At 41.1% G+C, this 17624-nt stretch overlaps 1 protein-coding gene across 1 annotated transcript in view; it reads right to left on the bottom strand.

Annotated features, from left to right (window-relative positions):
- Nucleotides 1-533: 533 nt before the first annotated feature.
- Nucleotides 534-17624, bottom strand: part of IFNAR1 (interferon alpha and beta receptor subunit 1) — a 36035-nt gene continuing 18944 nt past the window's right edge. The window contains exons 6-11 of the mRNA XM_054048348.1: nt 14935-15052; nt 13862-14061; nt 9850-10004; nt 8670-8817; nt 6546-6700; nt 534-1651 (exon numbers count right to left, since the gene is read on the bottom strand). Of these exons, the coding sequence (XP_053904323.1) occupies nt 1424-1651; nt 6546-6700; nt 8670-8817; nt 9850-10004; nt 13862-14061; nt 14935-15052 (1004 nt within the window). The 3' untranslated portion in view covers nt 534-1423. The remainder of the gene's footprint in view (nt 1652-6545; nt 6701-8669; nt 8818-9849; nt 10005-13861; nt 14062-14934; nt 15053-17624) is intronic.

Here is a 17624-nt window from a genome sequence, read left to right as displayed (position 1 = left end):
CTGGTTCTTGACTCCAAGTCAATTTTCCCCATGAAACAGGAAACTATTTTTAAAATCCCATATGACAAGAATAAGAGTGGAAAAATTATCCACAAGACTGGAGTAAATTTTTTTCAAGTATCAGTGCAGCATGTATCATGTTTGGTATAAACAAGAGCCCACTGATAAAGTAAGATCTGAGCTGGAAAAGTTTGTAAATGGTGACTTCTTGCCATTCTGTCAGTCAAGAGGAATTATCAAACTAGTAATTGCAGTGCAATCATAATGAGAAAACTAATTTACCCCAGCAACATACAAAAATCATTGAAACATACACACAGAGGAATTATTTAAAGCAGATGATTCAACCATACCAGTATCTACAGACGTATATGTGGCACCACATTAAAATCAGTTGGATTCAGGTTTATAAATTTTAGTGATCATTTGGCTTTATGGTGGGGGATTTAAAGGATCCAATTTTCCAAAGCCATTTCCATTTGATGGTTGTGTGTTTGCCCTTCATTTATGATCAGTAGGAATTCAAGAACAAGTTGAAAATAAAATGTTTGTTATTTTCAAATGTAGGAAAGAATTTCACATTTAAATACATCTCAGTTGTGGGTAAAAATGTTACAGCTTATGGGTATCTGGTTACTAAACAGACAAGTATAAGCTCCGTAACTTGCTTCGGCATTAATGTGCATAATAGAATTTGCTCTGTTCTTACAAGGTTGAGATTTTGCTTTTATGCACATCTGATCTGGAAGAGCTCTGTTTTATTCTGGATGTAGTAGTGCTTGTTTGTCTTGATCGTTCTAGCCTAAGTTGCCCAAAACTATTCTTACAACAAGCATCCACTATTTTCCTTTAACTCCTTCAGCTAATATTTACCTGAGAAAAATCCCTTTTCTGCCTCTACCTCTGCATGTTAGCTAAGCTAGCTGAATTGTCTGGGAGAAGGGCATATTGAAAGTAATATGTTTAAAGTTAACAGAATTGACACCAGCACATACAATGCACCACTGGCACCAGGAATTCCAAGAGCAGGATTAAGGAAGCTTAGCAGAATTCTCTTTTGAGGCTGCTGTCTACATATGTTGGCATCTACTACCAGCAACATAGATGGGCGAAGATTGTCTTTTCTGTGGAGACATCAAAGGACTTTTGGTGATGTTCCAGGATCCACATGGTAAACAGTAAGACTAGTATCAAATACCAACCAAAATGGTATACCAGAAGAATATCCTTTTTCTGGAGGAGCAGTAGTAATATTTGTTCCTCACATTTAAGTAATTTTGCAATATTTAAAAGCAAAACTAGAAACTTTAGAATCAGCAGTCTGACATCAGCCTGCCTTTGTCAGGCAAAGACTCTTTCATATGTAATGAGAACAGCAAAATGCTTGTTAGGCTGCCAGTCTCAAGTTTGAGGTTATTTTTAGTTATGCTGTTTCCTGTTCTAGCGTTTCTTCTAACACTTTAGTTCCAGAAGTATCATCATCATTAGAATAATTTCCTGAATCTCGAGTGCTCTGTTTAGAGTGTTTGTAGTCTTTAAAATCAGTTTGATCTGTTTCCTCTATAACAATATTCTCAATTATACAACAATTTTCTGTTGGCTCCTCTGAAGTTGACAGATATGGACTGTTGAAAGGTTGTCCACCAAGGCACTGCAGATAGGAAGAATGGAAGGAGAGAGGAAAAACAAAATTATTAGTTATAAGCTTAAATTTGGTTTTGGTTAATGCAGCTGCTTTACAATCTTGTTCCCATTATATTCTATAGTACAATGATGTCTCTACTTATAGTATGGCACCTTTTTTTAAGGAGTAAATAACTTAGCTATAAAGGTTGCTTTGGTATGTAAATACAGACAAGTAGTACCAAATGTCTCTAGTTATGTCTCTAAACTAGTGTAAACGGTGGATTCTTGGTAACTTGAAGTCTTTAAATCATGATTTGAGGACTTCAGTAACTCAGCCAGAGGTTATGGGTCTATTACAGGAGCGGGTGGGTGAGATTCTGTGGCCTGCAATGTGCAGGTCGGACTAGATGATCATGGTGGCTCCTTCTGGCCTTACAGTCTATCAGTCTGTAGCGGGGTGGTCACCCCACTCCTGCCGTGAAGGGCTTAAAACAGCCCTGGGAGCAGACTGAGGCAGGGAAGGAAAAGCGGGGAAAGCTGCCTCAGCTGGGGGCCATGCCCCAATCAGGCCATGGCTGGCTTAATGAGGGCCCAGCTGACCCTTATAAGAGGGCTGGCGCCAGAAGCCAGAGACAGACTCTCTCTAACTTTGAGAGGGAGGGACCTGAGAGAAGGTACCTGGAGTGGAGCAGGGCTGGGGGAATAGGGTGACCAGACGTCCCGATATTTAGGTGTTTGTCCCGCGTCCCTACCGATCTTTGGTCGGGACACAATTTGTCCCGATATTTCACTCCGCTAGTAGCATTCAGCTTTTTTTTTTTTGGCTCTGCCAGAGGGCAACCCCCCCCCGTGTCCCGATATTTTCTTCCTCTCATCTGGTCACCCTATGGGGGAAGGCCAAGGGCGCTGGGGAGCTCCGGCCTGGAAACCCCGCAGGCTGCGGCCTAGTGGAAGGCCAATTAGGTACTGGGGTTGTAGGGGGCAGCCCATAGGTAGGCAGAGGCAGCAGGTCCAAACTCCCCTTGCCTATGATAAGTTAGGGTACCATCCGTTTGTATTTCCCTGAACATGTCTGGCTTTTGCGTCTCTAAATAGCCGTCTGGGAGGAATTGGGAACAAGGTTAAAATGTCCAGGGTTTTTTTTCTCCCTCACCTCCCTCCCTCCCTTCCATGCAGAGTGCGGCTGCTGATTGGGTGGCTGGGCCGATTGAGCCGCTCCCATTGGCCTCAAGCAGCCAGAGCCCTCCCCTGCTCCCCCCTCCCTGTCTGCAGCCCTGTGTAACACACAAAATGACCCGCCGGGCAGCGTGTTTTGCCTACACGTGGAGCCAGAATGGTAAGGGGAGTCGGGGGGGGGGGGGGGGAGTCAGGGAGCAGGGGAGTGTTGGATGGGTCCCTGGCCTCCACCTGCCACCCCCCCCCCCCCGTGTGTTCCCCCCTCTCCATGGACCCCCCTCTCCCTGCCTGCCTCTCCCTTGCCTGCTTGTACTGCCAGAGCCAGCAGCAACTTCTGTCTGCTGCCCCCGGGTCCTAGTGTTCCCCATCCACTAATGGAAGACAGGCTGCCCTTACCCTGCCCTTCCACCCTAGCCCTGAGCCTCTCCAACGCCCCAAACCCCTCAGCCCCAGCCCTCATCCCTCCGCACCCTAATCCTCTGCCCCAGCCCTGAGCCTCCTCCTGCATCATGAACACCTCATCCCCAGCCAGAGCCCTCATCCCCCCCACACCCTAATCCTCTGCTCCATCCAGGAGCCCCCTCCTGCATCATGAACCCCTCATCCTCAGACCCACAGCCCTCACCCCTGCATCTCCTCCTATCCCCACTCCCTTCCAAACCCCCTCTCCCCTTCCCACACACCCCCTCCTGCCCTCAAACTCCCTCCCAAAGCCTGCACCTCCTCCCTTTGCACTGCCTCCCACCCCCAAACTCCATCCCAGAGCCTGCACCCCTCACACCCTCCTGCACATCCACCCCCTGCACCCTAATCCCCAGCCCAGGACCTGCACCCCAGACCTCCTCCCCCCACCCAACCCCCCCTCCCAGAGCCTTAGGCAGGTGTGTGTGTGGGGGGTTCTGGGCACCACCAAAATTTCTACAACCCTGCCACCCATGCGAGTGGATAAGGGTTGGGGCAGTCAGGGGACAGATAGGGTCCTGGGGGGGCAGTTAGGGTGGGGGGTTCTCAGCAGGGGGCAGTCAGGGGACAAGAAGCAGGGGGAGTTCTGAGGGGGGCAGTCAGGGGGTGGGAAGTGGGAGGGAGTGGATGGGGGCTGGGCGGGGGCTCCCCCCCCCCCCAGTGTCCTCTTTTTTGATTGTGGAAATATGGTAACCCTATGATAAGTGGCTTTTACACTGCAGTCTGCCACAGTGAGCGGGGGCTAGATGCTGACAGACAGTAGCCCATGACTGAGGCAAGGTGGGGATAGAGGGTTGGGGGTTCCCCTGGGTGGGGAAAACCCTGAGACTGTGGGGGTATTGCCAGGGGCAGCACCCCAAAGACAAGGGGCACCGGGTCCTGGGAGTGACACGGGGGGCCAGCGGCAGCAGGACATCGGCCTGCAGAGGGCTCTCCGGAGGCTGGAAACACTAATTCCCTGAGACGACCAGCAGGAGCACTGCAAGGGTGAGTCGTGCATCATCACACAGTCTATATGGCCATAACTAATTTCTCATTTTTTTACTGTGCTAATAAGTACATTATTAACCACTTACACAATGACAGGTTTCAGAGTAGCAGCCGTGTTAGTCTGTATCCGCAAAAAGAAGAACAGGAGTACTTGTGGCACCTTAGAGACTAACAAATTTATTAGAGCATAAGCTTTCGTGGACTACAGCCCACTTCTTCTATATGCATCCGAAGAAGTGGGCTGTAGTCCACGAAAGCTTATGCTCTAATAAATTTGTTAGTCTCTAAGGTGCCACAAGTACTCCTGTTCTTCTTTTTGCACTTACACAATGTGCTCAGCAAAATACAAAAGATTATATAGACTCTAGCCCTTTGGAGCAGGAAGCTACTACACCAATATCACAAGTACACACTTTGAGACCCATATTTCAAAAAGAGGAACATGCCTAACATGCCACAGAGGTACCAACCACTCTAGTTGAGAGAGTTCTGAGACCAGCAGGAGAGGAGAGAGAAAGAGAGAAGAGATCTTAACTTTACTCTATATGCTGTCTAGACCATCTAGACAAGGCCTGTGTAGAAACAGTTCAGCCCCTAAAGTTTCCAGCACAGGAAATGAACAATTTGGGAAAGGCCTAAACTCCTTAGTTCTAGTGAGATAACAATAAAACTATGTCTGAATGCTAATCTACACTCACCCTTACGAGCATGAGATCCAGGAAAGATAACCAGTATATTGATTAACATGAAAATCTGAAATTACTTTAGGATAAACTTGGGGTGAGGTCTAGGTACATCCTTGTCCTTGTGAAAAACAGTAGAAAGAAGGCCTACCATCAAAACATACAGTCTATCTAGAAGAATTATGGAATTGCAATTCCTATTATAAAGTTGCTTTTATGGAGAGAGATTAATACCAAGTTTAGATCCCATTAGGAACTGGATTTCCTACTGGCAGATACAAGTTCAATAAACCCTGCAAAACCTTCTAACAATCATATGAAAAAAAGATATTTATCATTAATAGGGAAATGAAAAATTGCTACTGCTGCCAAATGGACTAAGTGAGGGAACAGATTAACCCATAGATTTTAAGTGTAGTAAATATTCTAAAATATATTGAATAGGACTGGTTACAGGATCAATATCCTAGTCAGTCAGCCATAAAATACATTTCTCCATTTAGTATCGTAACATTTTTCTAGTCTACTTTTCTAGAATTGATTAATACATGTTGCACACCTACAGAACAAGGGTTCTTAAAATCTGTTTTAAGTCCTATCATCCATGCCACTAGATATAGTGATTTTGGATCTGGATAAAAGAGACTCCCTCTACCGGGAAAGCAGGTCCATCATTACTGGCACATGTTTGTATTTCCCTCTGCAGGAGTAGGAGGTTCATATACTATTGCTGTCTTGGCCACGCTAGTGCGACTGGTATCATTTTGGCCGAGTCTTGTCTTAACTTTTTCACTACCTTCAGCACTTATCTCTAGGGAACAGATAAAACAATTGCCAGAGCACATCACAGCTTTAACACACTACCTCAAGAAGTTAACTTATCCTATATTTGCAAGGAACTGACAGTTAAACTACTTAGTTGAGTAAACAGGTGAAAATGGAACTAAAATGAATAAAGGAGCTAAAGACAGAAAACAGAGCTGTCTACAACAGCTACAAAAATTCAGCTACAAAAATTAAGCTCCTCATCCATCCACCACAGTACAATTAGGAGTGTTGGGGGCAGAAGAGAAGGGAACATGAGTTGGAGACTCAGAGGAACTCATGGGAAAGGAGCACTCCCCATGAACTTTCTTCATTCTCATCTACTCCACTTATTCTTTATCCATCAGCTACTAGAGGATGTAATGTCCCATAAAAAGTAGGTTTTTTTAAAGCAAAACCTGAAGCTTGGAAGAAAAAAAACATTTGCACAAAGGCATTCCTTTATTTAAAACTAAAATTTGATATGGGCTTTTCCCCTTCTTTGGGTCAGCCTGACAAGGTAGAACTCCTAAAATGTTATTTTGTAATGGCTTTCAATAGACTGTCCTCTTTTTTCTATACAAATTGAAATATCTGCTTATCACAGATTTAGAGAAATCAGTAATAATCACAAGATATCAGACTAATTCACATACTTTATCATTAAACTCTTGGTATCTAATCCTGGCAAGCCTCCCTGACACTATTCTTTAGAACAAGGAATCAGATATATTATGTGATGACATTCTAGTGTTCTTTGAGCCTTGAATAGTTACATTCTTGGAAAGATAGTCAAAACCTTACCTCTATGTTTGAAGGAGGTTTGCATGATGGAAAGAATGCATATCTGATCCGTCTAGATATATAATATATACCAAAAATCAAAAGTGATGCAAAAAAGAAAAAGGCAATCATGGCGATTACAAAGGTTTTCAAAATAGTCAGAGGTGAAGTTTTATCTAAAAAATAAAGAAATAATAATTAATTTATCTAGGTATTCATGAAGTGTCCCATCACCAAGATCTCTATATTTAAAGATCATATACAATGTAAAGGCTACACCACAAAACTTCACATTTACAGTGTTTCTTGAAAGCATTACATGAACATGAATAAATCTTCACACCATCCCAATAGCTTAGAGCATTCCACTGAAACAAAGCAAAAGGTTTTCAGCACCAAATTTAGGTACCTAGAAACTGCCATTTTGGATCACAGCCAAGGTCCATCTAGTCCAATTCCCTGTCTGACAGTGGCCAGTACAGATGCTCCAGAGTAAAATGTAAGAACCACGCAGTAGGCAGATGTGGGACAATCTGCCTCTCACATAGATGTCTTCCTGATTAATATTTGAGATTGCCCTAAACTTTGAAGCATGAAGTTTAATATCTCTTCCAAAATTTATCATTAACAACTTTGGATATTCTTGATATCCAATCCCTTTTGGAAACTTGTTAAATTCTTGGCTTCAATGACTTCCTGTGGCAACAAACTCCACAATAATTTAATTTAAGCATTAATGGGACAAACATTTTAAGAAATTCACCTACTGAAGAAATACAAACACTTTAAAAAATTAAGTGTAAGCTCATATGGAAAGGGGTAGCATAGTGTCACAGCTCTAGGTATCCCCAGCAGCTTGTCACAAAACCATATTCTGCTGCCTTTAATCAAGATATTGTTTTCTCTATTTAAGGCTTCATCTTGTCAGGTGCCTCAATCAGCAAAGCACTGCAGTGTGTGCTTGACTTTAGGCAGGTATGTAAACCATTGAAATAATCAGGGCCAGAATTCTCAGCACCTTGCAGGATCAAGTGGATTTTCCACTGGCATCAAGTAGATTTGTGGAATAAGATATTAAGTGTTTTAACATGAGTAAGGGTGGCTGAATCCAGCTCTTAATTCCAAAGAATTGTAAGCATCAGAGAATAAGCTTTCTTTTGAGGAACCTGGGATTCACTACAAGTGTTTCACCCATTCTACTCTGGAATATGCCCATTTTCTTTTCTCCCTTTCATTAGCTGTCGCATTCTGAATATACTTTCAAAAGCTACAGACAATGCAGCCAGTACTTTCCACTTCCAGATAAGTGATGTAAAAACAAAATCCTACAGTCTGATGTATGGGGCATTATGTGCAAGATCAATGAAACAATTTCTCTTTATAGAGTGTTGGTAAGGCATGGCTTGGATCCTAACTACAGATGTAGGCTCCTTACTGCGGAGAAAAAAATAATCAAAAAAATCCCAAGAACAGTAAAATGGATATGAAGAATAAAAGGTCTGTCATATAAAGATAAAAGGAATTAAATAGATTACTTAGGAAAAAAAGACCACATTTGGGGATTATAAGTGCCAATATGTAATAAGTAATGTTTATATGGGTGATAGTTTTAAGCCAACAACTCCATGTTACTCTAAGACAATTTAAATATTTGAAAACATTTCTAGCCATAAGGTCAGTTAGAAATTCCACAGACATCATCCCTTGGTGTTCACATAGGACAAAAATAATCCCCTGTGCCAGCCATCTGTACATGGATGGGATTTCACTCAGTGATGAGCTATACATTTTGCCCCCTTCTTACCAGTACAGGATCTTTTAATCCAACCTATTTCCAGAGAAGGTTTAAGACAATACAATAAACTTGAAAGTATCAAAGTATAATTCACACTTTTCTAACAATTCTGATTTGCATTTACTTTTATTTTCATGGACCATCCCATGTAACTAGTGTAAATTAAATCATGCCGATTTTTGATGTCACAATTCACAATAGTTACTTCAAATTTTACAGTATATGGAGAAATGCGTCTTTCCAGAGGAAATTGCATATTTTAGGTTAAGTCATTTTATTGTAGCCTAAATTATAAAAATTTCTGAACTGAGTTTCAATATATCCCAAACATATATTTAAACTTTTCATACCATTAAGTGTTTTAATACATGCCACATCACTAAAATGACCATCTTTTTTATATGCCGGTGAAAATGCTTGTACTTTCAAACAGTACAAAACCAAGGGTGTCAAGTCAGAGATTGTGAATAACAACTGTTCTTCTTCTTTGATTTTCTCCTGAAAGAAAAATAAGAAATGCAAGTTAAAAAAACAGTACGTGATTGATTCAATTGTATTAAAATTGTAGATAATGCAATACTGAAAAAAAATATTTTTGTATAATTTTAATTATACTTCACTCTTTCAAATCAAAAGTTTCAATTTCAAAACTACATTTAGAAAGTATTAGTTCGCAAACTAACCAACCATTTTCACTATTTTGAAAAGGTGCTTCCAATAGTACACTTCAAAGTTTGAGCTGTACATACAGAAAACTTTCTGGTATGTTTAAGTGTTCTGATATCTTTTCATATGTTAATTCTTATTATAGTCGTGTAAAACAAAGTTAAAGAATTTATTACACAAGTTTAAAAATGGAAAAATCACATCAAAATGTCAACTAAAAATGTGTGAATTCATAAATGCAGAGAAATTCAGTCTAACCTTAGCTCTGAATTAATTAGATATGCCATACAAACTTCAGTGCTGAGAATTTAAAAAGAGAATATTTTTAGATCAACAGGGATATAATTCAATTAGTATTATGCCAGCTTTTTTTGTTCCTCCTTGGAGTAACTGATAAAAGAATTAGTGTTTTTTTAACTGAGTGGCCATAAAGCTGCCAATAACTTTCTGAAGTAATTTTTTTCTCTAAAAGCCTGATCCTGCACCAGCGAAGTCAATGGGAGCTTTATCAATGACTTCAATTTGCACAGGATCAGGTCCTAAATAAACTTATTCCAGAGAGCCATGCAGTCAACTACTCAAAAATGATCTATCAGCAGCCATACATGCAAGATTCCTAAAATGTACGGAGGCAATATCATGAAGGATAGCTGCCATCAACCAATATTACCATCTTTGCCTACTTTATGATGTATACATCCCAGCAAGATTTTACATTTTATGTGAGCTCTGCAACAAGAAAATCATAACAAGGCTCTTTGTGAAATTAAACTTTTTAAGGGGGAAGGTCTTAGTGTAACATTAAAATCATGTTACTTATTATTACACCTTTTTAATTAAAGAAGTTTGAAAAAGTTTTTTTACCTCAGTATCTGAAGAATTTTTCCAGTACAGAACGCGGTAAGATAAGTCATAAAATTCACTCATGGACTTATTTTCAGACTCTCCTGGAGGAGTGAGATGGATACGAAGCGAATCCGTACTAGAGCTTACTGTTACACTTGGAGGGCCAATTTCATCTTAAAACATTTCATACACACATACAAAAAAAAAGTTAAAAATCTGTTAGCTAAAAACGTGTAAATAAAAAAAATGTTACAGCTCTGATTAAACCCTTAACAGCAAAGGTTTTCAGATTTATGGCTAGAAATCTGGCTTTTACTAGTACCTTTACAAAAACGATAGGGGGAGACGGGAAAGCAGGCAAAATGATGTAAACGTTTAACTCTAATGTTTTAGCATTAATATTGTATTTGTTGTTTTTGAGCTTTCAGTCACACTGTGAATACTTCGAAGTTGTGATATATATCAGTCAAAATAGCGCTATTGAAATTTTAAAACATGCATTGCAATATCTACTTGATAGTTTAACTTAATAGGGAGAGCTAATGAAAACACATTTTTATCCTGCTAGTATAAATAAAAATAAGTGTCACCAGATGGCACTGTTAGTCTTAGTTATTTTTTCCTTAGGCCTTGGCTACACTTGCAGCTGTACAGTGCTGTGAGGTAAACCTGTCTTCGTACAGCTGAGTAGGGAAAAGCGCTGCAGTCTGTCCACATTGCCAGCTGCCAGCGCAGTGGTGTGGCCACAGTTGTAACACTTGCAGCTGTGTTGGGAGCGGTGCATTAGGGCAGCTATTCCAGCATTCATGTGGCTGCAATGTGCTTTTCAAAACGGGCGGGGGGGGGGGGGGGAGAGGGATGGGATGGATTGTGACGGAGTGTGGGGGGAGGTAGAGTGCTTTTTGGAGCATGTCAGCTCTCTATTTTGCAAGTTCCGAACTCCCGGCCCCCTGCTCATTCGTTTACTCACTCAAAGCAAGCTGCAAATTTTTTGCTTTTCTCTGCAGTATGAGCTTTGAAACCAGCACTTCCGCATTCCTGCAGCTGGTCACAACAATGGAGAGGATTAGCCACTTGACAAGGTGATTAGTACAGCACTGCAAGTGTTTACACTCACACCTGTGAGTCACAGCCACTTCGCTGCAGCTGTTATTCCTCTCGGAGATGTGGAGTACCTGCAGCGGTGTACCCAGGGAGATGCAGCGCTGCAAGTGCCCTGCCAGTGTGGACAGGGAGTGAGTTACAGCACTGGGGGAAGCTTTACAGCGCTGTAACTTGCAAGTGTAGTCAAGGCCTTAGTGTGCAAACATTATCCATTCTTCGAAGAATTGCTGTATTATTGTTAATTTTTGAGGTAAAGTATGTATTCTGTTGGGGGAGCTGTTGCAAACAGCAGGAGAGTTTGCACTCTGTCTTATTTCCTCTGTCTGAAGTCAATTCTTGGGGCAGAGCTTCTTCCTGAGAACCAGACACTGATCTATAGACTGCGATTTCTGAAAGGGGATTACATGCATGCTATTTGTGATCAACTGTGTTCAAAAGATTGGTGTATAAAGCATAAAACAAACAAGTTGAACTAATATATCCAGACTCCATACCACCAATTTCTTCTCCAAGGGGAAGCCCACATGCAAGGCCTTCACATCTACCACCCAGCAACAATTACAAGGACTATGACAGTCTTTGTGCTTCTTAAACTGATCAACTGGATTAGGAAGCAGTTCCTCTTTTACCCCCAGAGGTATAAGGCAGGCAAGAAGCATTATTGATTTTCAGCCTTCAGTAAAAGGGTAAGAAAAGCCAAATCTTATAAGGCAGTGGTCTCCAACCTTTTTATGCCCAAGATCACTTTTTGAATTTAAGGGCAACCCAGGATCTACCCTGCCCCTCCCACAAGGCCCCACCCCTTCCCCAAAGCCCCGCCCCACTTACTCCACCCTCCCCTCCATTTCTTGCTCTCCCCCATCCTCACTTTCACTGGACTGGGGGTTGGGGTGTAGGAGGGGGTACAGGGTGCAGAAGGGGGTATGGGGTGCTGGCTCCAGGAGGGGGCTCAGGGATGGGGGTTGGGGTGAAGGGGGTTTGGGGTGCTGGCTCTGGGAGGGGGCTCAGGGTGGGGCTTGGGGTGCAGGAGGGGGTTCAGGGTGCAGAAGGGGATATGGGGTGCTGGCCCCAGGAGGGGACTCAGGGATGGGGGTTGGGGTGTGGCCTCCTGCCGGGCAGCACTTAACTCCAGCGGCTCCTGGTTGGTGGTAGCTGCCTACCCTGGTCTCACACCATTCCCGCAATGCACCCCTGCAGCCCCTGGGGGGATGTGGCTCTGCATGCTGACCCTCTGTAAGCACCGCCCCCACAGCTCTTCCAGCCAATGGGAGCTGCAGGGGAACTGCTTGCAGGCAGCAGCAGCGCGCGGAAGGAGACCCCTGCCTCCCCACCCCTGGGACCATAGGTCTGCACTGGCTGCTTCTGGGAGCAGGTTGGGGCCGGAGTAGGCAGGGAGTCTGCCTTAGCAGCAACCACACTGTACCCCCGGAGATCGCGATCAACCGGTTGGTGACCACTGTTATAAGGTAATGTTTTCTCAGCCTTTTCAGGTTGAAACTCCTTAACTCGAAGTAAAAAACACTTTTATAGTAAATGTAAAGATGTTGAAAAAGATTAACAATGATAAAACTGATAAGCCTATATAATTTGTGCATTGAAAGGTTGACAAAATAGAGGACACTGAAAAGTAAGGTGTGCAAGGAGTGTCAGAGCAAGATTTTTTTTATTTTAGATCAGCGGTTTTCAAGCTGTGGGTCGGGACCCCAAAGTGGATCGCGACCCCATTTTAATGGGGTCACCAGAGCCAAAGCCTGAGTCCAACCACCTGGGGCTGAAGCCCTGGGACTTTGGCCCCCCACATCTAGAGCAATGGGGCTTGGGCTTTAGCCCTACCCCCCGAGGCAGTGGGGTTTGGGTAGACTCAGGCTTCAAGTCCCCCCTCCTGGGGTCATGTAGTAATTTTTGTCGTCAGAAGGGGGTTGCGGTTCAATGAGGTTTGAGAACCCGTTTTAGATTGTAGTAAAATTTTCAGTGCCTTGCAACCCTCTCCCCAGTCGTCTTTTATAATTTCCCTGGGAGTTGCAAGCCACTAGTTAGAAATAAAAATTTTATTAAAGCTAATGTTAAAAAAATTATATAATACATAAGTTGAGAAAAAAAGTGTCTGTACATCTGGGTATAGTGCTTAGATTATTCAAAAATACAAAGTTTGTTTTTAAAGTCATAAGATACATATAGTACATAATCAGCAATAACCCAAATTTAGGTGAATGCATTTAAGAATACAGTTTAGATATTTAGCCTCCATGCATTCGGGTACATTACTCATGAAAAACGTTATACAGAGAGTCGGTGGTAGAAAGCAAATTATATCAATGAGTGAAGATTGTCCCTCAGTAATTGAGAATTTAGGATAGGTTGTCCATTTAGAGAGAAACAGTCCACCACGAAAGTATTTGAGTTACTTTCCCAACTGCGCCTACTTTAGAGCATGAACTAGCATACATAAGAGGACCAGATCTGTAAAGAATCTCTTCTCCCACATTTATAGCACTCCACAATTGACTGGTTTTCTAGTTTCCCCCGTCTCTGACACATCAGGAACTCGCCCTGCATCCAAGGCAAATGCCAGATTAGAGGGACTCCTGCTATGATCTGGTATGCTAAGATTTACATAAAATGATTAATATAATATAGTTAATGAACAAAGAAAGTTAAAGTATGCAAAAAGTGCAGAAGATGCTGTGCATCTCAATTTTAGTTCGTAATTTGCTATTTCAAGCCAGGAGTGAAATCCCAGCTCCACTGAAATCAATGGAAAAAACTCCCACTGGCTTCAGTGTTGCCAGTTTTTCACCTAGTGTTTCTACAGGGGAACTATACAAATAAGATATTAAAGATGAAAATGAATATACTGAATGCAGATACTAATGATGTATAAACCAACTGAGAAATGAAGAATGGTGAAGAAAATATATCCACTTACTTACTACACAAGGATCCACTTTTATTTCATTAGACCAACGTGATTTATTATATCCATTCATAGCCTGTACTCGGAGAAAGTAAATTCCACTAATGGCTATGTCAGATGAGAAGTCACACTGTGCAGTAGTGATGTTTTCACATCCAGAAACAGTGATCCATTTATCTGAATAGTCTTCAGAAAGTCTCTTTAAATATCCACTAGAATAAATGACATTTTGTGGTCAATATGAACTCCCTAGTCTAATCAAACTGACAATATTTTCCATTTAATTTACAGTTGAATGAATATGTCCATTTCTGTTCCCTGTTTCTAGGCAAACATATGTAATGAATGTGTAAATTTATGTCAAAGACTTCTTCAAAGTCCAAAGCTGTATCATGCAGTTCTCTGTCAACTATTTTGCTGACATGCTCAAAGCATTCCATCAGAACTCAATCTTTTCATGGAATGTTCATTCTTAATTATAATGAAGAGTGGGGAAAATATATTAAAAGCAACATTTTCAATAAAAAACTGAACAGATCAGGACATTTAAATTTAGATGAGGACAGCACCATTTGTGCACTCACTGCACATGTAGTAAGTTACACATTTGCAGCCTAACCATTAATAGTGTTTGAAAATCCCAGAGTATGCATAGTGTGGGTATGTTAAAATTTCTTTGAGGACTTAAACATGAGAAAGTCAGAAAATGCAAATGTTAAAGTTCTCAACTTCAAGTCACCGATTTCCTCGGTGTTAAGACAGATTAGGAAATGTGAGTGTTCATCTTATAGGAATAGTATCTGGTACACATTTAGAAGCCTAGCCTGCAGGTGTTCAAAACTTCAGAGAGAAACTGAGTGATGTGAACTTCTATGATCAAACATTGGTATTATTCTTGTAAGCACACCACATGGGTGACTGGGTGAAGTACCCATTATCTCAATGAGTACATCGAGATACTTTTCTGAATATCATACTTGAGTTTCTAGGAATACATAGCTTCAGAGGCCTAATCGAGAGCAATTTAGAATGGTCAAGTTTAAAGTCTACTTAAGCAGCAAAGCTTTAAAAACTATTTAACTTACCTGAGATATTGTACTGTAAAGCTCACGTTTTGATCATATTGATTATCCCAGGATAGAAGAAACTTCATGTTCAAAGCATGAACTTCCACATTCATTGGATAAGGTAGCACGTTCCACGCTAAAATGTAAAGAAAACAAAACTCACCATTCATTGTCATCAAGAAGTCATGTATGCTTATTTTTCCCCACAGTAAGAAAATCTGTATAGTATATTTTAAATAACTGTTTGAATAGAACTTTAAAATATTCTTTGATTTGCCATCATAGCAGTGGGTGCACACAGCTGATTAAGTTATAGGGGTATGTAGCTCTCAGAGGGTTCTGTAGGAAAGCATCAGTTTTTAAATCAACAGAATATTAGACAGCCCAAAAATGTTAGAATATGGAAATATGCTGAGAAGTCAGTGTCAGTGAGAATCTGGCTGGAATAATGTACATGAATACAAATTTACAAATTACATATTCTGGAAGATCTGCAAATAAAGAGCACTATGATGCAACTGATGATGATCCCATCAGAGCATTATCTCAAATCTTGGGGATTTTACATTTCTCAAATCTGGGGGATTTTTACACAGTGCAAAACTTAGCTAGACAAAAGTAAAGAATCTGGAACAACAGACAATTCACTTTAAGCAAAACGTAAATTGAAACTGAGCAATAAATATATTCTTATTATATGGTAATATAGAAGTTTTGGATTCCAATTCCTTGGTTGCCGTCTGTGACAACCAATAGAAATAACATACTTTAAACATAAAATCATGAATTCCATTCTCAATTATTGGACCAGAGTAAGAAACCCCATACCAAACCAATAAAAGATAGCATAGCTAGTGGACTTTTTCTAAAGATGTCACAAATTAAGCAGGATAGAATTTGGTCTGTACTTGGATGGGATACCAGCAAGGAAAATCTTGCTGCTACATGAAACTGTTAGTGATGAACTCCTCCCTCCCCAGGGACAGTACTCAAACAATATTCAACAGCAGTATTATGAGGTGGGACACTCTGGCGGAGGTACATAAAACCACGTCCAGACCCTTGTGGTCATTAAAGGTCTCATGGCACTTTTTTGAATGATGCTATTTATTGGTTTTAAAGAAGTCTACTATATGTACAAAACAGTAATGCTGATAATTTAACCAAAGTTTACAAGCTGAAAAACATAAGCCATATACAGTTGAACATTACCATGGCACTTTCTGCAAGAAGAGGGATGTTAACCCTATTAAAATTCCAAATTAGATAACTGCATTAGAAATTTTTCTTGTGAAGACAGCTCACTAAAAATTATTATTTCCTAGTCTCTTCTCTCTTACCAGAATGAAAGCAGCATTTATCAATATATGTTAATTTTATTTGTTCAGTAAGCCCTAACTCGGATCTATCATGTTTCCTGCAAGTTTCACTGAACTAGGGCATTGGCACTAAGAGGATAATTCTTTTTTTAAACTCATACTTGTTTCTGCTTTGAGGTAGCAGATTTAGTTACTGTTCTACTCCTGCCTTAACTGTTTGTTTTTGTAATCCATGAAAAAAAAAATCATTTATTTGGGTTTCATCAGTTACTTGGAAACTTTTAAAATAACCAGCTCCAGCTTCTGGAAAAAAGGAGAAAACCTTCCCTGGGGAAAGTTATCCCATAACTGTCTCCAAAAGGATTTCTACCTCTCCTAAATCATCTGCGACCGATCACATTCTGACTGGATTCTGGACCAGTTGGGCCACTTGTCTAATTCAGTACTAAAATTCCTATGTTCCTACATACACAGTATGAAGAGTGTAAAAATCTTTCCAATGTCTATTTTAAAAAAAAATAAGTCACTTGGACAGAGGATAAATGCACTTTGCAAGACAATTGAGCTGCTAGCAAGTACATTCTACATCACTTTTTTGGGCTTCAGAACAAAAAAATTCAGAGTTTGCATAAAAACAGCATGTTAACTTGGCAAAATCATGCATTTCATAGAATATGAGGGTTGGAAGGGACCTCAGGAGGTCATCTAGTCCAACTCCCTGCTCAATGCAGGACCAATCCCCAGAAAGATTTTTACCCCAGTTCCCTAAACGGCCTCCTCAAGGATTGAACTCACAATCCTGGGTTTAGCAGGCCAATGCTATCCACCCCCCCCCCCATATTATGGAGACATACCTCTCTCATAGAACTGGAAGGGACCCCAAAGGATCATAGAGTCCAGCCCCCTGCCTTCACTAGCAGGACGAAGGACTGATTTTTGCCCCCGATCTCTAAGTAGCCCCCTCAAGGATTGAGCTCACAACCATGGGTTTAGCAGGCCAATGCTCAAACCACTGAGCTATCCCTCCCCCGCAAAAAGAGCAAGGAATCGAACTTGTCTCTTAAGTCTTAGGTGTGCACCCAAGCCACTGGAACATCCTTCCTCCCAGTGGCCAACTAAACTGATTCAGTTTTTCCATGTATGCACAACAATATCTTACAGGAATTGAACAAAGTTTTATCCTAAACCAAACTCACAAATACTGGAATATTTGTTTTTGCATCTAGGAGCATAATAGAACCACGATAATCTAAATGTAATGGTGCTCACTGATTATGTTTGGGTAACTGAAAATTCCTTTCACTATCAAAAACCTCAGTAGATGCTGAAAGGGATTAAGCTGTCCATAACAGGCAGTTTGGATAACTGATGTTCAGATTATCGAGGTTA

Source organism: Malaclemys terrapin, chromosome 1 (assembly GCF_027887155.1).
Source record: "Malaclemys terrapin pileata isolate rMalTer1 chromosome 1, rMalTer1.hap1, whole genome shotgun sequence".
Lineage (NCBI taxonomy): Eukaryota > Metazoa > Chordata > Testudines > Emydidae > Malaclemys > Malaclemys terrapin.
Note: the sequence above shows the minus strand (reverse complement) of the source record. Positions and strands in the feature narration are given on the sequence as shown.